This window comes from Diadema setosum, chromosome 1 (genome assembly GCF_964275005.1).
Source record: "Diadema setosum chromosome 1, eeDiaSeto1, whole genome shotgun sequence".
NCBI classification, from domain to species: domain Eukaryota; kingdom Metazoa; phylum Echinodermata; class Echinoidea; order Diadematoida; family Diadematidae; genus Diadema; species Diadema setosum.
In genome coordinates this window covers 1,480,712-1,506,303 of record NC_092685.1, presented here as the reverse complement: position 1 = coordinate 1,506,303, position 25,592 = coordinate 1,480,712, and the positions used below count along the sequence as shown (strand labels likewise).

The window sequence follows — 25,592 nt, the reverse complement described above, 5'->3', positions numbered from 1 at the left end:
GGTCATGGCCCATTAGCCTTGCATCAGACCTTGAGGTTTAGGGAGGAAGACAATTATAATACACAGTATCCTAATCACGTCCAGCTGGAGCTTCTGGTATGGGACAGCCCCAGCTGTCTCAGGGTTCGTCTAGACACACACATGGCCAAATGAAACTAGGCGTGGGTGATGAGAAATGCAAGTTTGTACTTCAGTTTTCTTTGACTCCATAGCATACACAGCCAGGGTTATTAAAACAGATTCAGCATCTAAATATGGACAGGCATAAATGTGGACCCTGGCATACTCCAGTGGCTGGTATGTCCAACAGGCTTTCCTTTCCCGTGATTTCAAACAGACCAGTCTTAAAGGGGCAACGTTAATCCATGAAGTTTATAGTATCTAATTGACCCAAAGTTGGCAATTAGCAAAAATCAATCAATTAACATCAGTAATTATGGTGATTATTTTCATTCCTCTAGGGCACGACAAACCAATGGGGCCCACTTGCTACAGTAGCTGAAACCATAATTCGTGGGTGGGTAATTTATTTCCACAACTGGGCAATTAGTACTTTCCCGTGATGCACATTGTGTTTACACTTATCTAAAATGAGCTAGAAGATATTTGATTTCAGGCAAAAAGACAAAAATATACTAAATTACAAGCATAAAAAAAGGATCACTTCAGCAAGTGACTGAGCATGTACAATATCCAGCATACAGCTAGTATATTGCAATGTCATGTAACATATGAATTGAATTGAATTGAGATAAGGACATTTCCAGAAGCTTTTATGTAGGACCAATTCCTTTTGTACACATAAACCTGTTTTTCTGATCTTGCTAAGACTATCCTTGCATATATTCTTTTAACAAAGATTGCTGTGATGACCACAGAGCTTGTATGAGGCTTGCCCAATCTCACAACTAATGTATGCAATTTCCAGCATTAAAATGCATTAGCTATAAATGTCTGTACAGATGGATGGGGAATTTTTTGCTATGTCCTCAGAAGAAAAAAAAATATCCTTTGATTCAAAAACATTTGTAGATTGGCTAATTCATGCATCCATGTGCAAATAGAATTTACAAATTTGTTTGGATTCATTTTTAAACCAACCTCTAATTATACAAATGATGATTAATGTGGCATAAGAGTAAAACTATCAGATTATAGATTTTAGCATAGGAGTTGACAATTCACAACATTTTTTTTTAGTCATAAATATTATGGACGGAAGTGGCCTGTTGAAAGATAACATCATAAAGACATTGGAGGCAGGAAGTATTCACTTCCTGTATGATGCCTGTCAGAATAATTCACAATCATCACATTCTGTCAGCATTTTTTTTCTTCCTCATCCAGAAACATTCATTGTGTTCCATGCACATGGAAGCCTTGGAAAAACTGCTAATGAAGCAATACTGGTATTCAATGGTGACTTTCTTGTCTAAACTTTGTTAAACAATATCATTACCATACTGAGTTTTCCAATCCCCCCCCCCTGCTTCTGCAGGACTCAAGATTGGCTGACAAACTATTGCCAGTACTAGAGGTATAATGAAGACACACTACTGTAAGGCAGCTGAAGCTACAACTGTCATTATACATGCTAAGCAACTGTGTGTTGACAAGCATGTAGTCCTGCTCAACAGTGCATGGTCTGTCAAAATAGACCTAGTATTATGCCACAGAAAATGTTCAAGGTAGTTTAATGGCTCTAATCTCCGTTACAAAGCTTCTGTTGTACTGCCTTGCTCTATGAAAGAGCCCTGAAAGGCTTGAAGACCTTTAGATGGCATTTATAAGAAAAGGGTTTGCCAACCAACAGACAGCTATGATGTCTCTTTCCCAAGCAAGGCTCCAAAACTTCAACAGCGTGTTTTAAAGAGCCAACCCAGTCTTTGCTGTAATGGCATACTCTGAGATGAGCAATTCTATGGCAGTTTGGCAAGGTTTTATTCTGCTGTAGTGTTCATTTGTCATCTTTTTTTTTTGTTGTTCAAATGGAAGTGAATCATAAAATTTAACAATTGTAAATTCCTGACTCCCTGCTTGAACCAATGACCTACCGTAAACCTTCAGATTCACTTCTAACCATGCATAATCAAAATTTTGATAAAACCTCTGTTCTATTCTCAATCTTTATTTTTGGACAATTACTATCTGACCGAAGTACACTGGCCCCTTGTTATCATCCAGGACCACTGACTGAACATGTAAACTTTGCCTGCATGGGACACAGTGAGTGAGAGGAAAGTCATCAAATGGCAGCTTATCTTTTTTTTCTCTTCTCTCTTTCACTATGAAGCCATGACTACATGGAAGGCCTGAAGCCTGCAACTAGGCTTATATAATGACAACTGGCAATGTGTAACACCAACAAGTTTGAAGCTCCTTGGTAACACCAGTACTGATGTTTAATATCAGGTGAGCTTCTCTTTTGTACAACACCTTCCTCTTACATATTCCTGGGAGGCTGAGAAACTGTCTGAAATCAAAACTCATCTCATTTGGAGTATCCTACCATATTTTGAACGATGTAGCTAGAATATACCAAAGTTGTTATTGTTGTGGTCTTGATTGTATTAAAAGGTAAATGTGATTTGATTTATCCTTCTACCAGTGCATGACCCCGTAAATGATGTGAATAGATTGACCCCCCAAAAAAAAGGAAGACAAAAATCGGATTTCATGCTTCTTTGAATCAGCTCGCTAGCACTAATTTACTGACTTTTCTGACAAGGGCACTGAATGCAGGATATCATAATACCGGCTACCCTTTGACCGTGTAAGAGACAAAGATTTAAAAGTTTGAGAGAAAAACACAAACACAAACCACTCCTCTCACCAAGGATATGGATTTGTTAGTTTGTACTCTGAGGGTTTTCGGTGAAAAATCTTGGTATTCATCCAAAATATAATAATTGAGGTGGTCATGGCTATGATATGCTGACAAAGTATAGTACAAGCATTGAGTCTACACAGTATGAATAAACAAAATGTAGTTTGAGAACAACAGCAATTCACGAGGAGCTCATTTCTACAGCTGATGATTTTACCTTCAAATATTTTGAAAGTTTTAATTTATCATTTAATGTGCATCATGTAGCACATAATACAGGGAACAAAAAAACAGTGTATCATTATGTAATCCTTTTCTAAAATTTTGTATCTGAAGGAATGAAATTGGCTTACTTTGTGTAAAATGCATGAGGATGAGTGTGTATGTTTATACTTGCTGTACACGCATCATTCTATCCTGCATGCATAAACATACAGTACACATATCACATATGGTCAGCTGAAAGCTGTCACATTTCTCATATCAGAATGCCATTAGCCTGTGTCCATATCTACCTAAGCCTTGAGTGATAGCTTGCAATCTTGGACAAGACATCGGGCCAGAAGTTTTCCATGTGTTGGTCTCTATTTGACACAGTGCCTCTGGGAGCTGGCCTGTGCAAATACTCAACTATGAGGTTTACTGAGTGACCTGCCTGGCTAGGTAGGACAGAGCTCTACCAAGCATCTATGGAGAGGACTGCAAGAAGTACATTGACTTTCAAGAGTTGGGCACAGACCCCAGAGGACTGGAGCTGTAATCACAGACTTGACTGGCATGGTGAAAGTCACTCAAGTAATTAGTCTTCATCTCAGTCAGAGCATCTTAATAGGACAGCCTCATTTAAAGGCCATCCTCAGCAGTGGTGGTAAAATTATTGTGTAATAAGTAGTATATTCATCTGAATGATTGAGTATTCAATGAACTCTTGTCTATTCGTTATTGAATGCTTCAGGAATCAAGAAATCATGCAACTGAAGCATCTAGCACATTTAGGATTGCTGCATAATTTGTACGTATCATCAATGGAAAACGGCTAATCTTGGATGTGATGCACTATTAAAAGATGTACACAATATTCCATTACAGCTTCATTCATTTGGGGTTGTTCATTCTTGTTGGCATTATCTATTCTTCAAGTGCATTAACTATACCTTTAAATACCAATCAAAATAAGAGAAAAAATAAAAAGAATCATGACTTTTCCTCCCCAGTGTGAAAGAGTTCTGAAATGCAAAATGAGGGCATAGTAAATTGCATGATTTTTTTTTTCACATAAAAATGAATTGTACCACTTAAATATTTCTGTTCAAGTTTTGTAGCCTTACAAGAACTTATAATCAAGTCAGTTTGTCTGTTAATGAATTCCTTGACAATAATCTGATTACTGGTAACATACATAAAGATTCAAAGCATTTCATTTCTCCTTGATTCCATGGCTGGCCTATCACTTCTCAAGAACTGGTAAACAAAATTCAGATGGTTGGTTAGATCAGTATTATATCAAGAGTATTGTCCATTAAGATAATCCTGGCTATTGATAAGGGCATTTCTCAGTCTGGGTAACTTCTCAGTAAATGCAGTTGTGTGTGACGGTGCAGATTCATTGTAACACACTCGAAGGACCATGCAATTATCTAGCCGCTCAATGAATGAGGGCACAGGTCCCACTCACACTGAAGTTTTTAGCAGTATTAGACTCATGTAATTTTACTGTAATATTATGACATCTTCATGAAAGTACATCTGTAACACCCTTAACCAAGCTGTCAAACTATAAAAATGACAGAAGAAATGGTTGTGAAACAGAATTTCATTTTTTTTTTTTATGTTTTGGTGAAGCCATGTTTATCCTAGTTGTGATCAACGGCTACAAAAACAAAGATTTTGATTCTGACAGTAACTAGATTCTGAAGTTGTCCATCAACTGCATGCTTGAAATCAGTCCAATGAAATGTTGATCTCACATCGGACATCAATTAATGTCATTTTTCCAATATGAAGAAGTTATATTGAGAATTAACAGATAATTGAAATCATCAAGGTGAAGTCAGAGATATCTAGCATGTTAAAAGGGAAGCTGCCTTGGTCAGTGCTCAAGGCCTCCAGTTTACATGTCGGTGACCAAGTATTTGGTGGATCGTGACCCAATTACAGATTGGCTAGAGCACTGCAGTAGCACAGAGAAATGCTATTCAGCTATCTAGCCTTGGTCAAGGCTGAATCAACAATTACTTCAAGGCAAATATACCTGAATAGCTTGACGTGATAGGACTCTTATCCCAATGAGATTGAAATGATAAATTAATGAGCCCGGCTTAATCTGACTGCCTGATGATCTGAGAAGCTAGGGGGAAAGGGCATTAACACCATGCCTGTAGAAATCAGACAAATAGCTTTTGCATGTTGGTTACATAAACTTGCTAATTACAGAAATACTTTGATACTGTTCACTTCTACGTTACATCCAAAATATTATCAAGCTTACTCAGATACATTCACATGACATAGATTTCCTGAATCTGACAAAAACTTGGAGGGTTTTTGATCATATGATGACATAAATGGTATCCCGGGGTACCAAATAAAAATAGTATAACATGCAGTGGCATGGGAATGACCAGGGAGGTCACCTCCCTGGAATGACTATGTACACTCACACACAGTGCATGCATTTCTCTGCGGCTGTCCTCGAGTGGACATGAGGTAGCGCCACACAACATGGTACCCTGAGGTACAACGGTACCCCGGGGTAACGTGTGATGCATCATATACTGATGGTTCAATGTGCATACATACAATATGTATGACATATATTTTAATGCCTTGATACAATCAAATGAATACACAATGCAATTAGCTGTGGTAGCAGCTAATTTTGAAATTAATGTAATCAATCTGTGATTGTCACGACTTAGGAAGCACAAAGAAAAAAACCCAAACAAACAAACCCAATAACAAGAATGAAAAGCTGTGAAAGGTTTGGTTGATAATTTCAAAACACAGTAAATGCCAGGTTTACTCAATTAACATTCTCTAACATTTTATGATAATCATTTGTGTTTCATGAAAACATTTTCATTCCCTTTATTTGCCCATCACCCTGCAGCCATGCCCAGTTGGAAGCACTTTTTAAGGGGTCAGACTGGCAGTGTGTGACAGACTGATTATTCTTGCAGCAATGCATTCAACAACACAAATAATTCCCGATAGTGGTTTCCTGATATGCACCACTTGTCATCCACAAGTGTAGAAAACAACCTATTTACAGCTACCCCGAATACTGAGAATGTACAGATATTTAAAGGAATACATCACCCATGGCACAGTTTGGATACAAATCCAACAATCTAGTATATCTCTACTCTGTTTAAGATAAAAGCAATGTATACAGCTGATGTTGCTGAGTGTTACACCAACTAGAAAAAAAAATATATGAGCATTTTCTACATGATTTGTGATTCAAATTTTGGCTATTTGCAGGAGGTAAGGCAAGGCATGTCACATCTGTGCATCAAGTGAAATGTGGGGATATACTGTAGATGCCAGACTAGTCAAAATAGGAGATTTATTCATGATACATGCATGCAGCAACACTGACTGCTTTTTACTGCATAGCTCATGACAAAATTTGTGGTTATTGCATTTACATGAAAACATAGTCACAAAATCTCTATCAGATTTTATGTCTCTAAATCATGTGATGGTTCATAGCCAGATTTTATTAATAGTCATTACACCGCTTTATTTGTGATTAATTCATAGTAGCCTTGGACAAACTTTGGCATGGATCACTGGACCTTTGCCTTCATACTATATCGAACCTACCAGTCCCCTAAGACACAAAGGCTGATGAAGGCAAAACAAACAGAAGAAGAGGAAGAAAATGAAGATGCTGTAATTACCTTGGAGGCAACCTTTCCAGATGAGTGCTTGGTGTTTTTCTTCCAGTCCCACACATTGACAACCATGTCATGCTGCTCTCCAATGGACACCACATATCGCATATCTGGAGAAAAGGCCTGGAGGCACATCAGATGGAGAATTATTGCATGGAAACTAAAACAATGAAAAATATATTTGCTAAAATATGGATATAGGAACTAGCCTGAATATATTATTATAGCAGTGTTTATGCTACTGACTGATTGTGAATTATATATAGAAACATGAAAGTGGAGAACCGAAATGGTATCAACATTTTAGATCATGTATTACAGCTCTACACTACTTTTGAATATAAGGAGATCTAAAAATGGTATGATACCAAAAGATGTTATTCTCTTTTCTTTTGAATGTGTATCGATTATAACTTAACTAGGGCGACGTCATGCTATTAACACAAAACAGATATCTTTTATATCATTATAAGGTGAGAGTATAAGGCTCAGATGTATTGATATCTGATAAGAAACAAAGAGAGCCTAGAAAGGAGACCATCCTTGGCACCAGGTGATGATGTGGATGTGCTAAATTTGGGATTTGGCTATGCAAATATTCTGTCTTCAGCAGCATAATATTCATAGTTTTAGTGCAAGCAGAATTCTTCATTCATCTTGAACACACACACACAAGTATAGGTATACCCACACATGCACACACATACAACTTACAGTAGGTGACAGAATATCACTCCCCCCCCCTCCCCCCTCCCCCCCCCCCCCAAAAAAAAAAAAAGAAAAAAAAAAGGGGAAAAAAAAGGCAAGGTCCTTTCTTGTATGTTACCTCTGGTCAAACCATTTCGAAAATCCATGGTTTAGGACTTAAAAGCAAAAGTCTTGTTAGTGTAGCAGGGTCTTTAGATGATAAGCCTGCAGATTTTGAGGGTAATCCGCTTTCATCTCCCCTCTTTAATCTACCCTAATGATGCGTCATTTCAATTATGTGCTGCCTCTTCTTAGGAAGGTAGTCTTCACTGCTCCCGTCTTTTGAGCTAGCTACATTGCAGCGGGGCATGAATTCATGATTCACATCACATATTCCTCTCATCCAAAGAACATATAATGTATACACATGTATGTAGAAAACATGACCAACTTCATCTATTCTAAAATTTTAAAGGGATTCTTGAAAGTTTCTATCTTAGATTAAAATACATATATCTTCATTCAAACATTAATTCATGATTATAGACTTATCATACAATCATTTTGAGACCATTACTGTACATTCCTACAATTTCAGAAAAAGGATCATATTTCATGGAAACTTCTCACAAATTTCATAACACCTACACTGAAGCACATAACTAGCATACATTGTATACTTTGCATATCATGTGGTTTGAAAACAAAACCATTAGCGCACCAAAGCACTTACTGGGTGAAAACCAAAACTTGGTGTTAAAAGTGACAGTAACCAAATGCCATGTCCTCAATGCTATTCAAACTAACCTCCAATGTTTCCTTCCTTCTCTTCTTTCTTTGTATGAGTGATGGGTTTATTACTGCTACACTTTCTCTCATATGTATAAAAGTAGAGCAATGCTATAGCCATCACTGTTTACAAATCTTTTTATCTGTTGAGGACAGGCTGATTTTGCTATAACACACATTTCCTATGGACACTTGCCCAAGTATACTCAGGACCAGTCTTCAGTGGGTAAATCACAATCCCTTTGGACTATTTTTATGACTTACAACATTCAGAAGCAGAAAGATATGCACATCATCATATACTGCATACAATTCATAGATATCTCAGTGCATTTTAACATAGAAAGGAAAATACACAATGATCTGTCAATTCAATTTAAATGTCTTCTACCAATATCCGTCAAACAATACACAAAGAACCTCTGATAGCACAATCACTATATGACGTTATAATGCAGTGATATGATGTGTACAATGTAGCCAGCTTATACCTTACAATGAGCCTGCATCTCATCAATAGATTCAGCCACACTTTTTTCCTACACTGCAGCCACAATGAGTCAAAACCTTTACTTACCACACATGCGATGCCAAATTTGTGACCCACTAGTTCAGTCACCTGGGTCCTTTCCTGAACATCCCATATCCTGACAGCTGGGTTGTGACCACACTGGAGGAATACAAACAAAATCATTTCGAGTAAAAACACAGAATGCACAGTTCAGAATTCCCATACCACTAACACTGGCATGAATTACAGATTTAGCACTACTTCTCTACATCTTTATGAGATTACATCCCGTGCAGAGATCTACTTTGCATGAATCCATCCAAAACATAGATACACCATGAACTACACAATCAGAAAAAAAAAAAAATACCACAAACATAAATATCAATAATTCTGTTTCTTTTTTGGATACAATTATCATTTCCACAAGTGATGTTTGTATGCAAAATGACTGATGTCAGTTATGATGTTGCAGACTTCTTAAAATGCCAAAGGTGTAACTTAACATTTGTTTCATTCAAACTTTTGCTGATCTTCTGTGTTGATTTCGTTCAGATATCATTGCACAGTTATTGCACTCATGTAGAAGTAAGGGTGCTTAACATAGAACCCCAACGTCATACTGGTATGGTATCACTACCATTCAAGAAACAGTATGTCATAAATGCATGGATTAGACTGCAATCTGTCATACAACAATCCATATTTCACATGTCATCCCATCTAGGTCAAATATTACAAAAAGAGTTATAAAATTGAACATTTCAAACAAAGTTGTTGTCATTGGACATCAATTGAGGCCATTATTTAAGTGATCATAACAACTACAACGGTTATTGGTTGTTGCCAAGCTGTCATTATATTAACCCAATTACTGAAGGTTACAATTTTATACAGAGTGCTTCATGAAACAGGGTCCAGAAATATAAAGAAGACATTTACAATTTACTGTATACATCCATTATATCACACCTAAATCATTATCTACTACCTAACAGCCTCCATGCAGTCATTTGGTATATGAATATTTATTGTACACTGTAAGTGACTGCCGACACTCTGCATCTCAATTTCAGAGGCTAATTGACTCACTGAGTAGACATATTAATTTCTTTGTCACTAACTCTGATTCATGACTGCTATGATATGGTTCAATCCAATTATCACAAGAGTTCTGTGCCTTTGTGTACAATATTCAAGTGTAGTTCCTACCACTGTACCACTGGTTGATTTCATTCATGGACTTGTCTGGCCAATCAATGAAAAAGTGCTTCGGCGATACAACTACCTTTGAATCGTTTGATAAGTAATCTATTTTACTACCACCATTTTTATACACACACACACACACCCACACACACACAAGAATTGCAAGCTCCTAATTAGATGACCGAAATAATCAATTTGTCATAAATTTTTCATCAGATTATTATGAAAGTGACCTTGTGAGTATAAATGCACTTCACTGAGTTCCCACAAAAAAACTCTCACAGGCACAACCCAAAATGCATCTCCAACGCCTGCACTCATTTCATTAACATTATTAGCCACAGCTATAAATGTGACGGTAGAGGCGGCTGGGGTGCCGGGGATACCCGATGCCTGTTAGGACCCAGTGATGGCGGATGAGTCACCATCCTAGCCATAACAGGCTTGAAACTATCACATCTAGCTTTGAAAAGCCTGTGATTGTTCCAAGGAAGCAACCTAAGGCAAATAACAGGTGACTAAAATAGCATCTTGCCACTAACATGTAGGTGGAAGTAAGTGCCTCAGTTTGCCTTGCTATGCAGGGCTGCAATGGAAGTAAGAAGGGGCTGGTGTTTGGGACACAGTGATATTGAATTCCTCAGAGGCGATTGAAGAGGGACAGAATCTGACTATGTTCAACAGCTCTGCTCTCCTCCTCCACTTCCCCCTTGATATTGGCTCTGACTTGATCTTAGTGGGAAAGCTATTCTAGCAAATTGAGTGTGACTTATGACCCCTTCTATACCATGCAATATTCGGGTGTTGACAATCACGCCCATGTGATGGGATGAGTAATGGCATAAAATGGTTTTATTGCCTGAACAAATGGCTCTCCCAATAAACAAAGTGATCACATACTGGAACCCATCCTGGCAAAATGATACAATTCTCTCTGTATCATTTTATACCATGTGCAATCTACCAAGTATGTGCTAACAAGGCTATCTATGTGACAGACCTTTGCAAATCCAAACAAACAAACAAACAAAAACAAAAGGCAAGATGAAACAATTGAAAAAAAAAACAAAAAAACATGATAACCCTTACAATATTTTTTTTCTTAATGTTCCTCGCACAAAGCATGATGAATATTCTCTTGTACTCCAAAAGTAAATCAGATACAAGCTTTCAGGTGGCAAATTTTATGCTTTACAGATGAATATTACATAATAAAATTTAAACAATTGTCACAAATGTACACACAAGTAGTTATGTACATGTATCAAGGCTGTATGCATGGTTGTTTAATGTGTATGCACACAGGGTGACCAGATTAATGGAGAACATTCTATATGATATAGATATAGTACATACAGGCTGACTAGATCAGTGGAGAATTTTCTATGTGGTATACAATGTAGTTACCGTACATGTATGCATGTGACAGGAAATACATTATAGCTAACTCAATCTAGAATGATTTAACCCATTCCAGAAAATTCTAGGAAGTGCTGGCTGAGTGAGGCACTGCCCTTGTAACCCAATGTGATTGGTAGTTAATTTTGGCAATGATGTTATGCACATATTAGGCAGTGAGTCATCCAGGATTCCTGGAATTTGGATTTGCTAGTATGTTCAGGTATGTAGCCCCAGGTTGGAGAAAATTACAGAATGTACTAGAAAGGGGTGAATGGATAGTATATAAGCTGGAGAAATTTTGAGGTAGGCAGAGTACCCAACACCTCTGCTCTGAGAGTTACGTCACTTCTGGCTCTGAAGCGACTTGTTATAGTCAGTCCTGTATTACCTGCTGACCTGCTATACAAACTGTGTTTGTGGAGATAAGGCCTGGGAGAGATTTTGCCTGCAGAGAATTAATTTGCCTACATTGGACAGAGACTCCATATTTTAGTGTCAACGAACATTATTACGGCAAAGCTGTGACGGGCTGGATTCCTTGCTGGACAGTATAAAGTGAATCATCATTCAACGCATCCACTGGACGTGGTCGTCATAACATTTGGATTCTGCCCGTTTCCTGTGGATTCTACATGTTTCGCTGTGGACGTATATCCTGGATTTTTACCTCGGATTAATACTGAGGATTATCACAACCTGCGCCTTTGGATTTACGTCTGAGGTATCATTCATCGGTGCATCGCGGATCATTCATCTGTGCATCGAACATCGTATCTGGACACTGTCAAAGGATTACTTGCTTTCAAATTTGGCTGTACTGTGTAAGTGATTCCACTACCGATTTATAATTGTTTCTATTGATCATTATTGTACTGATGTGAAAACGGATTACGAGTCTGTACCCACAATATCACTGTTAATAAACCGCCTGAACATTAGTTGATTGTTTCTTTTGTGCGATCATTCTCAGAGTGATTTTGGTCGTAACACAATGTCTTCCCTCAGACTAATTGAAAGCACTGATCAGATAAGACAGAATAACATCATCATATATAATTTGTTTTGAGAATTCAGTTTTGCTGACTACTACTGTCTGTGTGAATGCACCCGTGGAGGAAAATATCACATCAGTAAAATAGCCTTTATATCTTGGGACAGTGGACACACATCATCAGAGACATACATCTAATTGCTAAAGGTATGTGAAACAATTTCATGACATGGAAATGGATGACTGATATCGGTATGAGCATAATAGTGACATTTATAAATCTAATGACAACCGACTTGTAATAAAGTCATAAATTGAACAATGTGGCATTATATTTTGACCAAATTTCAAATAAGAAACACAGGCTACAGCTGTTATGACCTTTTCTTTCTTGTTTTATTATTCAACTTATACCTGCGACATATCACTGAATTTGTGACTTATAGCAGATAGTAACTCAACATTTTCCTGCCTATCAGTGTGGCTGCTCACACAAACATTTCCTGCCTTCCTTATGATAGTGACTTCAGCTTCAACATACACTAAACCACAAACATGGTTGTGATTCAGTATGACTGATTTGAAGAATGAAGATTCTTAGACTCACAAAGTGTGATACAATTGGGATGTCCAAATAAGGTCATCAAGCTTGACAGATGCTACCTCAAGTAGGTTCTCATATTAGGGCAATGACTGATAAATCAGTAATTTGGGGCACCTGTCTTCCTATTAATACATGAATAATTGTTCAAAGCATAGTAGCAAAAAATAATATCAGAGACAACACCTGAACTGCAAAGGTTACATGTTTCATCTAATCTTTGATTATGTTGACAAATTTTCATTCAAAGAGCATTATTAGTACATTATTATTAGTACATTGCATGCCTGAAGCACGATTAGACCTTCCACTTAGAGATTGACAGTATTAAATAAATCAATTTGATTTATCAAAGACTAGTAGTAATATCACTTTATGGATGATCACTGGCTACAGAGCTGACATTGCCATTATTTGATATAAACAAGCTATTTTTGAGAGCAAGTCATAAGTGTGTGCGCGCGGCAGTTTTGGGATACAAAATGACTGGTGACAGATTTGATGATCACCTCCTTAGAGGATGTGTCATCCAGACACTGAAACCATGGAGACATCAAAGTGTCCCTCGTGTACTTGTACATATCATAATCCTTTATAGCGGGAGCTTCCTTCCCCCATGGGACGGCATAGTTCCACATCAAAGATGATCGTCAATTTTACGCTCCACCAATGCTACACTGCCCCTGATGATTCCACCTGCTGTAGAATGAAGACACTCCCTCTCCCTGTATCACTCCCTCACTCCGCATCACTCCCTCTCTCCGCATCACTCCCTCTCCCCGCATCACTCATCCTCTCTCTGCATCACTCATCCTCTCTCTGACTCACCTCTCCTGATGCAAGGTATCTCCCATCTCCAGAAAATGCGAGAGCAGTCAGTGTTTTCCTGAGGGCACAAGACAAGGATGCACAGAGTATAAAAAAGGGGTGAATAAAGCAAACACCACCTTGATAACACATTCTACACTTTGCCATGATTTCAGATGCATTACAATATTCCACTCTTTCAGGTAATCATAAACTACCCAGTACCCGGTATATTTTGGATTAGAGAAGTACATATCAAAATTACATGGCAAAAGCAGTAACAAAAAAAATGCCCCCCTTACAATTGTTGTATTCTTCAAGCTGAAATTTTTATCTATCATTTATGTAACAACTATTGATTAATATCATGTGTGTGATGAACTGGTCTGTTGAAATATAATTTTTTTAATATGTCAGATATTTAGATAAAATAATGCACTTGCCGTATAAATATTTGTAAAAAAAAAAAAGAGCAGGCCTTCTGGAAATGCATATACATTGATTGAGTGCAGAATAGTTCTCTCTCTATTGTGTCACCAGGTTCCATACGTAAGAAAGGAGAGGCAGTATCTACCTGATAATCATGATTGTCAGAGATAATTGATGAAATTGGTTGGAGAGTGGTATTTTATGGTTTAAAACTGTCCCTGACTGATGACATTCATACGTATACACTATAAAAATAAACATACATGCACATATTTGTCTCCATGTTGCATCCTTTTTCAATAACTACTTGTCAATCATATAATTACTGAAGAATGGCAAGAACACACATATAGTTCTTTTTTTTTTTTGTCCAGTCATCTAATTATTATACAACCATACAAAATGGTTTTCACATTTCCAGAGTACATTCAAACTACACTACATTTCCAACCAGTTCCTGTACAGGATAGATAAAGTGTACAGAGAGGTACCAGCACACAAAGAGGAAAAAGATATCGACAAGAAGACAAATACAACTAGAGACAGATGGAGAAATAAATAGAAAGACAGAGCAATGGGCAGATGCGTGATTGATAGACCTAAAAGATAGATGATCAGACAGATGGATGAAGAGATTAATGGGAAGTTGATATGCTGTAAATTGATGGCTAAAGAGAGAGATAAATACAGACTCAGGTTTATACAGCAAAAATGTGGGGGGAAGAATACAAGGCAATGTGCTGAAAAGCATGAATTGTAATGTCTGTGCAGTGCTTTTCAATACCACACACAACAGACTCCAGACAAGCATCCACTGGTGTCTGATAGCAGGAGGGAATAAGCGTCATTTATATCACAAGGGATTTCCTGAGAGATTTCTTCCTAATGTCATCCAATCTGCAGTCAACAAACATCAAATCTAATACAGCCAGGAAGCCTTGCAGTAATGGTTTCATGAATTTTTAACTCATTGAGGACAGTTTGATTTTGCTACAACACGCATTTCACATAATTGCCCGAGTATACTTGGGACTTGTCTTCAACGGGTTAAAATTGGCTTTCTAAAAATGTGGTAACAGGAATGAATTAATATGTGCTTTTTATGTCAATAGGAAATGTGAAGATGGTGTCAAAAGAGAATTAATGACAGTAATGAAAGCCACAATATATACTGAAACAATTTTTGTTCCTAAACTCACTCTTTGTTTGATATCGACACTCAGTAATGAACAACTAATGTACAGCGTTTGATTACAATGAAAAAGAGATTCATCTCGTGATTTGTACAGTATGAATTACTTCAACTAGAAAACATGTACTGACTTAGCAATGACTGCATTAAACATTCACAAAGCTGGATGTTGTGTAAATATTACAGCTCTTAGCTATGCATTGACTGCTGTTGACTTTGAGGACTTAAGTCTACCAGTCAGTGAGGAAGAGCTGAAGATCTACAATTTTTCAGTTAAAACCCGTTTGTGTCATGAGTAAGTCTGCACCTGTTATCATGACGATTCTGAAGTTACGTGTTAAGATCAGTTGATGCTGATTTATTACAATTCTTTTCAAATTCATACATAAATTTGCACTGCTTAATTCTCCCACATAATTCTATCAATAAAACAATTAAATAGAAAATGTTTTCTGCACATTTATAAAAAGTTCACATCAACTCTTTTGCTGCCCAGTAAACACAAACTTTGCAACGTAAGCAACAAAATGACTGAAAGTCGATCAGCAAGCTTGTCCCCTGTCTTATGCTGCATGAGTTTGTTTCACCACAAGAATTGTCCAAGCAGACTAGAATTTGATACTTTCACCTTTTTGGTTAGAACAGTCAACCATTAGATCTAATTTGGCTTTGAGCCCCTGGGTGGAGGAAAGCTGGTTCCTGAAATGGTTCCTGAAATGGCTGCAAGGGGTGCCTTGCCTTTTATGCAAGAAATAAGTCAATTGAATTCAGCCTGATAAATCGTTGGAATTGTTACGCAGGAACCTCTGATTGCGGTTGCTAGGCAATGAGGCAGGGGTACATGTAAGTGGGCGATTCCTCTTCAGAGGTGAAGTTTAGTCGACAATGATGGATGCCTAGAACGGTGCTATTGTGTGTCTCCACCTCCGTCACTCTGTCACCCATTACTTCATTGTAAAGACCTCTTTATTTCCCTGTTTGTGCCGAGGGTAACTGAACAATATTTAGCATGCCTGAGGTCATTCAACTGTGAACGTGTTAACACAGCTCGATTTGGAAGATGAAAGCAAATAGACATTAACCAACTAAAATATGTCAGCTGTAAAGAAAAACAAATAACGGAGATGTGACTATGGACTGTACTGTTGACCACGTTACCTGATGCTTGAGAAAGTCTTTCAAAAGAAATTGACACAGTGTCCATATTATTGTACCCTTAGGTCGAATGCTCTGTAGAAAAGTTATCAGTTTTCTGCATTATGTAGTATAATAGTGGAAAAATGAGCTAAGAAAATGGGATTCCATCGAGATTAGAACCCGAGAACTCCGGATGCTAGCCTGGTGCTCTACCGACTGAGCTGTGAGATAGAAAGCCTTAGTTCAGTGTTCGTCCCAGAAACCCTAAATTCTCAATGCTCGGATGCAGTATATCTATTATAATAATGGTTGACTGTTCTAACCAAAAAGGGGAAAGTATCAAATTCTAGTCTGCTTGGACAATTCTTGTGGTGAAACAAACTCATGCAGCATAAGACAGGGGACAAGCTTGCTGGTCGACTTTCAGTCATTTTGTTGCTTACGTTGCAAAGTTTGTGTTTACTGGGCAGCAAATGTCCCAAATTACAGGCTAACCTTGTTTCTGAAAAAAATAAGTTTGTGGGTAGAAGCTAAATGCATTTCTAGAAAAAAAAAAGATATCAAATGTAGCATAAAAGTGATGGTGACCTTCATTTCTAAAGGTCAACATGTGAAATAATTGGGAAACAGCCTTCCCTCAAAGTTTAACTTCGACAATACACATAGTCAGTTTTTATGTTTTCACAGAATATCAGAAACAATTAACTAAAAGATATCAATCATACTACACATGTATCAATGGCCTTAGTTTTGGTTTCATGTAGATATTGTGAAAAGTGGTGTTCAAATCATATGTTATACTCAGTGCTGTAATGTGATAATTGAGCATTACAGTGCAGATTGTTTGAACCAATCCAAGTGACTCCTGATATTTTGGCTTAATATACTGTCTTAAAGAAGATATTTTCATGGCATGAAATTTTCACGAATTTCCTCTGGCATTCAATGCATGTAGTGTAGACAGAACTTTCATGTGCATTTCAATTTTGCAAGTTTTGGCACTCGCAAAATTGGCAAAAATGAAAAGCAAGCGAACATGTCTCATTTTACAGTATGCTAAGGGACTGATGGTTTGGTCTGACAAAACCTTCCTTGCCTATCTATACTAGAAACCTTACTACACCACATTTGAAGGCAAAAACAGATACATTCAATAACTGAAAATGATTCAAGAACATAGCCAAGGAAATGCTGTTTAAAATAGCTTTATTTCTTACTTTACTGAAAAGTTACACAGATTTACTGCTTATTCATAGGTATATATGTAAAAGTCCATTACTTTATCAACAAAATACTTGAGATAATATGATTTCTTTTTTTCATTAATATTTAAAGATAAAATGGTCTGTCTGCATCTACTTCTGAGGTGTTTTGCAGCTAACTCATGGTCACTGCACATTCACAGATAACATCGTGGTGGCTAGGGCCATGCTCGATTACCACAATCAGATGCCATTACAGTGCTATGTGGTGAAATGCGACGGTCAAGATTAAAAAAGTCAGTTTAATCAAGAATGTCTAAACCACTTTTCTTTTCTCTCCTCATCCTTGTATGAAAATATGGGCTGCTAATGGACAAAGAATACCTTAGCTTTGCCACTCTTTTGTCGGAAAACTAATGTGGGGCCCAGAAATATGCACACATAAAAACAGATCATTTCAATCCACAGCAATGTTTCATTAAAAGGAATACCATAATGCAAACCCATGACCACAATGTGTAAATGTAATATTCATGAGATGATGTACTCAGTTCATCTCAGGTGACTTTAAGACATCACATTAAAGGATGAATGCATGTAAAAGAAAGTTTTGGCTCAATGACATGAAAAGCGATTACTGTAAGGGAATTTATGGAAAAGCTGCTATAAATTAAATCAATAAATTTGAGTAAATGATGAAGAAAATTTGAGCAGATTCTCCCCCCCCCCAAAAAAAAAAAGAATAAATAAATAAATGAAATCACCACCTGAGTCATGACCACAGAATCTCAGTACATTCTGGCATGGAGTCTATTGGGCATTGCACAACAGTTGTGTATTTGTCACATACTGGAGTATTAACAAAATACTCCTCATTGTTTTATTACATATGAAAGATTAAACATAGTATTTTTATTTGAATTTGTGTGCATGAGATATTAACTTTCTCTGTCTCAGAGGATGTGAAAGATAACTATGTTCTTGATGCACCTTGAGTACAAGTGTCTCTATGCCAGAAATTATGAAACTCATATTTCATGTAACATAGAACTATTAAATAATAATGAGTACTGTGTAAGAGATATCAAGGTTATATTCGTCATGATCAAGATTGCTACTTAATGATGCCATACGACACACACTGAATATTCACATGGTCATAACTTTCTTTCAAGGCTTATCAAACTTTGCTCAGATTTTCATGGATCTGCTGGACAGCATCTTGCTGGCACTTTCTCTCATGAAAACAAGGAAAAGTAGAAATTACGCGGTGCGTAATATATGTCCCCGCCGGAAGTAGCATTTTGTAACAAAATGTGCAATACAGGTAAAAAATCAAGGTCAAAGGTCAAAGAAGTCAAAGGTCAAAATTCTGTGTAGAAGTTTTGAAGCCCTCACCTAGTGCCATCACATAAAGCAAATGGAATCGAAATTGGGTTAGAAATGGCGAAGGAGTAGCATTTTGTAGCCAATGTACAATATAGGTCAAAAATCAAGGTCAAAGGTCAAAGAAGACAAAGGTCAAAATTCTGTGTAGAAGTTTTGAAGCCCTCACCTAGTGCTATCACATAAAGCAAACGGAATCAAAATCGGGTTAGAAATGGCGAAGGAGTAGCATTTTGTAGCAAAATGCAAAATATAGGTCAAAAATCAAGGTCAAAGGTCAAAGAAGTCAAAGGTCAAAATTCTGTGTAGAAGTTTTGAAGCCCTCAACTAGTGCCATCATATAAAGCAAACGGAATCGAAATCAGGTTAGAAATGGCGAAGGAGTAGCATTTTGTAGCAAAATGTACAATATAGGTCAAAAATCAAGGTCAAAGGTCAAAGAAGTCAAAGGTCAAACTTCTGTGTAGAAGTTTTGAAGCCCTCACCTAGTGCCATCACATAAAGCAAACGGAATCGAAATCGGGTTAGAAATGGCGAAGGAGTAGCATTTTGTAGCAAAATGTACAATATAGGTCAAAGGTCAAGGTCAAAGGTCACAACTGAAATTCTGTGTAGAGGTTTTAAAGCTCCCATGTAGTGTTATCATATAAAGCAAACAGAATCAAAATTGGGTCATAAATGACAGAGAAGTAGCAAATTGAACATTTTGATCACACACGGACGCACACACGGACGGACGGACGGACAGACAGACGGACGGACGGACGCACGGACACACACACGTACGGAGCCCGTTTCATAGTCCCCTGCTCGAACTCGTTCGGCGGGGACAAAAATCCCCCAACCTTTGAGAGTTTTAGCTCCATTAGCTAAGTGAAAAATCACAGTATGTGAAATGTGCACTTACTTTGAGTGGTTCAGGATGTGAAACTGCTTGTTCTTCCTGGGGTTGAAAACCACTATAGCACACCTGTCAATGGAAAAGAAAAGAAAGGCCTCATTTAATGAATATTGACATATGAAGCTAATTTGATGGGGATGGAGAGGGGAAGGGCTGCACGTTGGAATGTGCTCTTGACAAATGGTACTGCTATGTGAAAAAAACCCTCACGGTATCATATGAAAAACACAATATCATATGAATACATCAAAGTTAAAGTTAGCCGTGTAAAGAGTGAATAATTTTACACAGCTCCATGTAGTACTGTACAGTGTTTCTTGACAGAGAGTCATGTGACCAGCATGTGACTGCAGAGAGCCCTGTTAGCTACTCATTTTAATACATCTGCTAAATGTAGCAAAACATTATCACATTTATTACAATCTACAGACCTTCTAATTCTCTGAGTCTCCCTACATTCTCAATCTTTTATCCTTTTCTCTTTGAGTGCCATTGTTTGACTCCCCCCTCCACCCAAAGCGCTCTCTCCTTTCTTCTTCTCTTTCTTCTGTCTCTCTCCTGTCATAAGCTGAACTTAATTCACACAACAAAAAACAAGAATAAAAAGTTTATGCATGCAAACTATGACAATTCAAACTTTACTGACCTGTATGCAAAATAGCAACAATAAAACTACAAATGCTAGCTGCTGGTATTAACACATTAAACCCAGGAAAATTCCAAAGAGCCATCAGGAAGGCTGAGTTCTTCTGTTAGGATGATACAAGTCATTTTCAGGAAGCCTCCCACACAATCAGGGTGAATTGGTAACTTTTAGTATGTCTAATTTTTTGTATCAGTTCACGGGAATGAACAGTGGCACAAATGAAATAGCAGCAAGAACCTACCATCCCTTCCCCCCCCAAAAAAAAAACAAAAAACAAAAAACAACCCAAACCCCCCCCAAAAAAAAACACACAAAAAAAAAACACACACACACACAGAGTGAAGAAATCTGGAGAAAGACAATCACAACTAAACATGTAGCCTATATACCAATACACTTTTCTCCTGCCATGTAGATGTCCCTCCTGTGTGCACAATACATTATTCAGTGAGATATATAATGTTACAGAGCCATGGCATCAGAATGCAAGAAACTAGACCAGCTGCAGTATACTGTGCCAGTGCACAGCGGCCCTCTGGACGTTATCAAAAGTATAGAACCCTTACAACTGAGCTGAGGAGTAGCCATCCTACAATGTATAAGCAGTTCTATAAGAGACATGCTGCATACTCTGTAGAACCTGCTTGATTTGATTCACCAGGGTACCATGCATTATTGTAGCATTCTTATAATGCAAGATCGGAAAGGACTGTTTATGCATGCATGCAACCATGGTGAAAACTTTTGTGCTAGATTTGGACAAACATTTTTGACCTGCAGACTTTTCAATATAATGAATTTTCCTGCAATAATCATCAAGATATGAATTAGCTTTAACTTTCACCTGCATCTTCTGGTTCTTAATCATTGGACTGCATTTTTGATAAAGAAATATCATACTATAGCAATGCTGTATAGGATTACCGTGAAGACAAACTCCTGCGACCTGGCTCTATTGTGCATGGGGAACATTATTATGTTGCCAAAAATATGTTCCCAAATTTAATATACGAGTAGTGACCTGGTATGGGACATTAAAATTGAAATATCAAATCAAAACATCATCTCTTCTTGTCTGTTTGATCTGGCTGGCTCCTCTCTGACTTCTTATCTATTGATATTTTCTATGCATGATCCCTTTCTATGGATAATCGCAATAACATGTACATTGGAAAGAGAGTAGGCATGGACACATAAGGATTCCAGTGCTTTCAATGGGCCTCTGCACACTTGAATACAATTTAATGATTATGTGTACACAAGGGATGAGTATCAAAAATACATGCAATGTATCATGAGGTTATTACTGCAATTTGATGTGACTTGTATAATTTTCTCCTCATCTTCTGAAACTCATCCACTTGCATTTCATACAAAGGAAAGGGGGGCATTGAAGCAGGTATCTTGTCAATAGTAAACCTTGAAAAACAAAGTGATGTATTGTCATATGTTGACACGCAACAAAAAAGCTATTGTACCACATTGATTACTGTGAAGTCATGTCATTGAGGATTTGGAGGTCCTTATAAAACAAAGGTCACTATCTACAATACTGGCAGGTGATTACATTGCTCTAGCACAGAACATGTAGTTTATGTGACATCAAATGATGGCTCAGTAAGTTAGTCATAAACTGACATAAATCATAATTGATGATATGCCTTTGGACACATACTCCCCATGTGTGGCTATACAGCATCTCCTTCCTATGGAGCGCTAACCCCCATACTCTTGGCTAGCCCCACACACTACGCCTCCCTCTGGCTACTGCCTAATGACCAGTTGATGAAAGTCATTAAGCCAGATTGCATTGAAGTTTCAAGGATTACTATTTGATGCCTTCAAGTAAAGCCATCTGAGAAGGTAGCAGAGCTTTACTTTAATACAGTCCAGGTCATAGGAAGCATATTGATTAATGAACTACAATCATTTCATACCTTAATCAAACAGAAGATGATGGTCACAATCATTCCTATAATTCACCAGTGAATTATACCTTGACCAACTGATTAAACTTCTGCCACTTAAGGAATTTATGTAACTTTTGTTTGCATGTAATTGTCTGTGACAAAGAAAATACACACAAAATAATTAAGATAATTATTTATAATTCATGAAACTGATTACATCAGAAAATTACATTTTCCTATTCTACAATGTTTTTTGAAATGATTTATCTAAAACATGATGCAGAAAACTTATCTTCTATAAAATTAAAGCTATTTAAATGGAATGCATAATACAGGCAGTACAGAAAGGCACTGTTACACATTCAGCAACTTTGCATACATGACACATGATTTATACCATCATCTTCAGCTGTGAGAAATACTGCTTTTTCTTCAAAGAAATAAAAGCAGCTCATGACTGAATGATGAACTTCAATACCTCATCTTAGCATCTGTCATTGTGATACATTTTCAGTTTTACCTGCTAACATCATTATCTTAAGCAACAAACTTGATGATATGCAGCCTTCAAACTAAGACCCCGTTTACAGCCCGGCCTCAATTGCACGGCCGAGCCTCACAATTTTGTCCGTTTACACTGCTGGGCTCGGCCGCGCTTTTAATTCAAACCTTTCAATATTTTGTCGTAGAGGGGCTCTGCTTGTAAACAAACGCAATTTGGTATAGCCTGGTTTTCAGACCCTTCGCCAACTGGATTCCGTGGCGACGAAGTCGCCGTTCAGGCAAAGGCCTTTGCTGAAGGAAAAATCCTTTTCAGGACAACTAACCACCTTAAACTATACTAGTTTTCCACGTTGAGGGGGTTAATATTGTGAATAGCGAAATAGTACGGGCAGAGGATCTGGAAGCCAGACTAAAATTGGCCGCGCATTTGGCCCAGTTTGCGTTTACACCAAGAAGAGGCCGGGCTCGGCCGCGGCTCGGCCGCGGCCGAGACCACCTCCAGAGCGAGGCCAAATGCGAGGCTAATTTTGGAGGCCAAATGCGAGGCTAATTTTGGCCTCGCATTTGGGCTTTTGCGCATTTACACTGAAGCGGGGCTGGGCTCGGCCGGGCTCGGCCGAGCCTCGCACTGTAAACGGGGTCTTGCTTTCCAAAGAGGTTGAACTTTGGCATATGATGAGAGGCTAGCCAGTAAAGCTGGAGGAAACAAGGTCATCCCTCTCTCCTGCTTAGCTCTACATCTTTCTCATTGCAGAAGAGTGGTTACATCTTATCATGACTGATTATTCCCTTGTGGCGGTCAAGTAATGAAGACAAATCTCCCATCCATAAAGACATTGATGGACAGCTGCACTATTTTCTTGAGCAGTACAACTAAAATGATGTATTTATGTCTATGTACCTTGCATCTCCCATGTTCTTTTCCATTTATCTCCATTATGATCCCTTGTACAAACTACATGGTCTTTAGAAAAGCAGTTGGTCTTGATACTACTAGCTTGTATTCATGAATTCAAATGAAAGAGGAATTCTAAATGACCATTCCAGGATATTTCAAGGTTCCACAGGTCAACCTTGCACTGCAGGGGGCAAGGTGAAGGCTCTCAAAGCTACATTGTACAAGCCTTTAGTTTCACTGGTGAACAGCAGAGAACAGTATATCTTCCTGCCATATATACTGCAATTCATTTCTGTACATGAGACAGAATTCTGAATCTGAGTTGTATCTTAGGGCAAGTCTTGTGACTCAAATCTAAACTACACGCAGTAACATAACTAGTACTATGGATAATACATATCCTATATTTTGTTTTTCTGTGGTGCCAGGAGTGTGCTATATCAAGACATGAAAGCAGCTTGATTTACCACTCAAGTGTGAATTTGGGACTAGATGTAGTAAAAATTATAGCGAATTGCACACGTCTAGATACAAGAAACAGTGGGAGAGCAGGAATGTCAAATCCACAATCAGTCTTAGATATCAACTAGGGCACAAAGTTTGATAAACACAATGCACTTCTCACATACTGGCCCACCCATACTGATAATGTATTATTTGTGACTATTGGCTAGCCAGTTTTCTTCCGTTTACCTTGCCTGTTTATTTCAAGCTATTCTGAAGACAATAGAATACTGTAACAGAGAATGTCTAAACGAATCTATGATATCTACCCAAGATATGGGTTCATGTCAGGACTTGTGTAAACATCACACGCTTCTCAAGGTAAACATCACAAATAAGCATTACACGGCAAAATGGTTGAGTAACCAACCATAAAAATGATACACACAATTGACACAACTCTCCCCCTCAAGAAAAGAAAAAGAAAATTTTGCTGTTTTTCAGCTGCAGGCACCAAATAAAAGGGAGAAGTCATCTAACCTGTTGGTGTTGATATGGAAACATGTTGATCTTTGATCTGCAGCAAAGAGTAGAGTGACTAGCTAGGAAATCTAAATACATTGTAACAGACAGTTGGTGATTTATAACAAATAATGGTGCATATTTGATACACTGATTCACTGAGCTCTATTTCCTGCCCCATAATCAGATTGTCCACAGTAATCCTGTGATGTGCCTTTTAAGATACTTTTCCCCCTTTCAGCCACTGTGAATGGAACTGGATCCAGTGAATCAAAAAGGTCTTAATTTCCTGCACGTTTGTGTGAAATGGGTCAAACTTTCAATGATTTGTATCTATCATGCTAAAGAATTCATCTTGGCAATATTCAGTTCTTAACTATTAATTTATTGGAGCCGTAGCATTGCAAACATGTTCATTCATGCTTTTAGTATAGAGGTGTGTATAAATGTCATTGTATAGCATATTTGTATACTGCGTTCTGCAGTGCGAAAATGCTGGGAATCAAAACTTATTTTGGTTGTTAACTTGTTACCTAAAGACACAAGGTCTATATTTACAGTTTCATCATGAAACCAGGTCCCCTGGTGACACACTGCCTGCTTACTTCCTATATTGACTGTTTGAACAGAGAGAGGCTAAGAGTCAAAGCTATAATGTGGTGGAGATAAATAGCCTATCAAAACAAAGTGGCCACCATT

General features: G+C 37.8%; 1 protein-coding gene across 1 annotated transcript in view; it reads right to left on the bottom strand.

Moving 5' to 3' along the window:
* Positions 1 to 25,592, bottom strand: part of LOC140232693 (uncharacterized) — an 80,125-nt gene that overhangs the window by 44,497 nt on the left and 10,036 nt on the right. Inside the window, exons 3-6 of the mRNA XM_072312814.1 lie at positions 19,976 to 20,038; positions 13,744 to 13,801; positions 8,780 to 8,872; positions 6,733 to 6,849 (exon numbers count right to left, since the gene is read on the bottom strand). Coding sequence (XP_072168915.1) covers positions 6,733 to 6,849; positions 8,780 to 8,872; positions 13,744 to 13,801; positions 19,976 to 20,038 — 331 coding nt within the window. The remainder of the gene's footprint in view (positions 1 to 6,732; positions 6,850 to 8,779; positions 8,873 to 13,743; positions 13,802 to 19,975; positions 20,039 to 25,592) is intronic.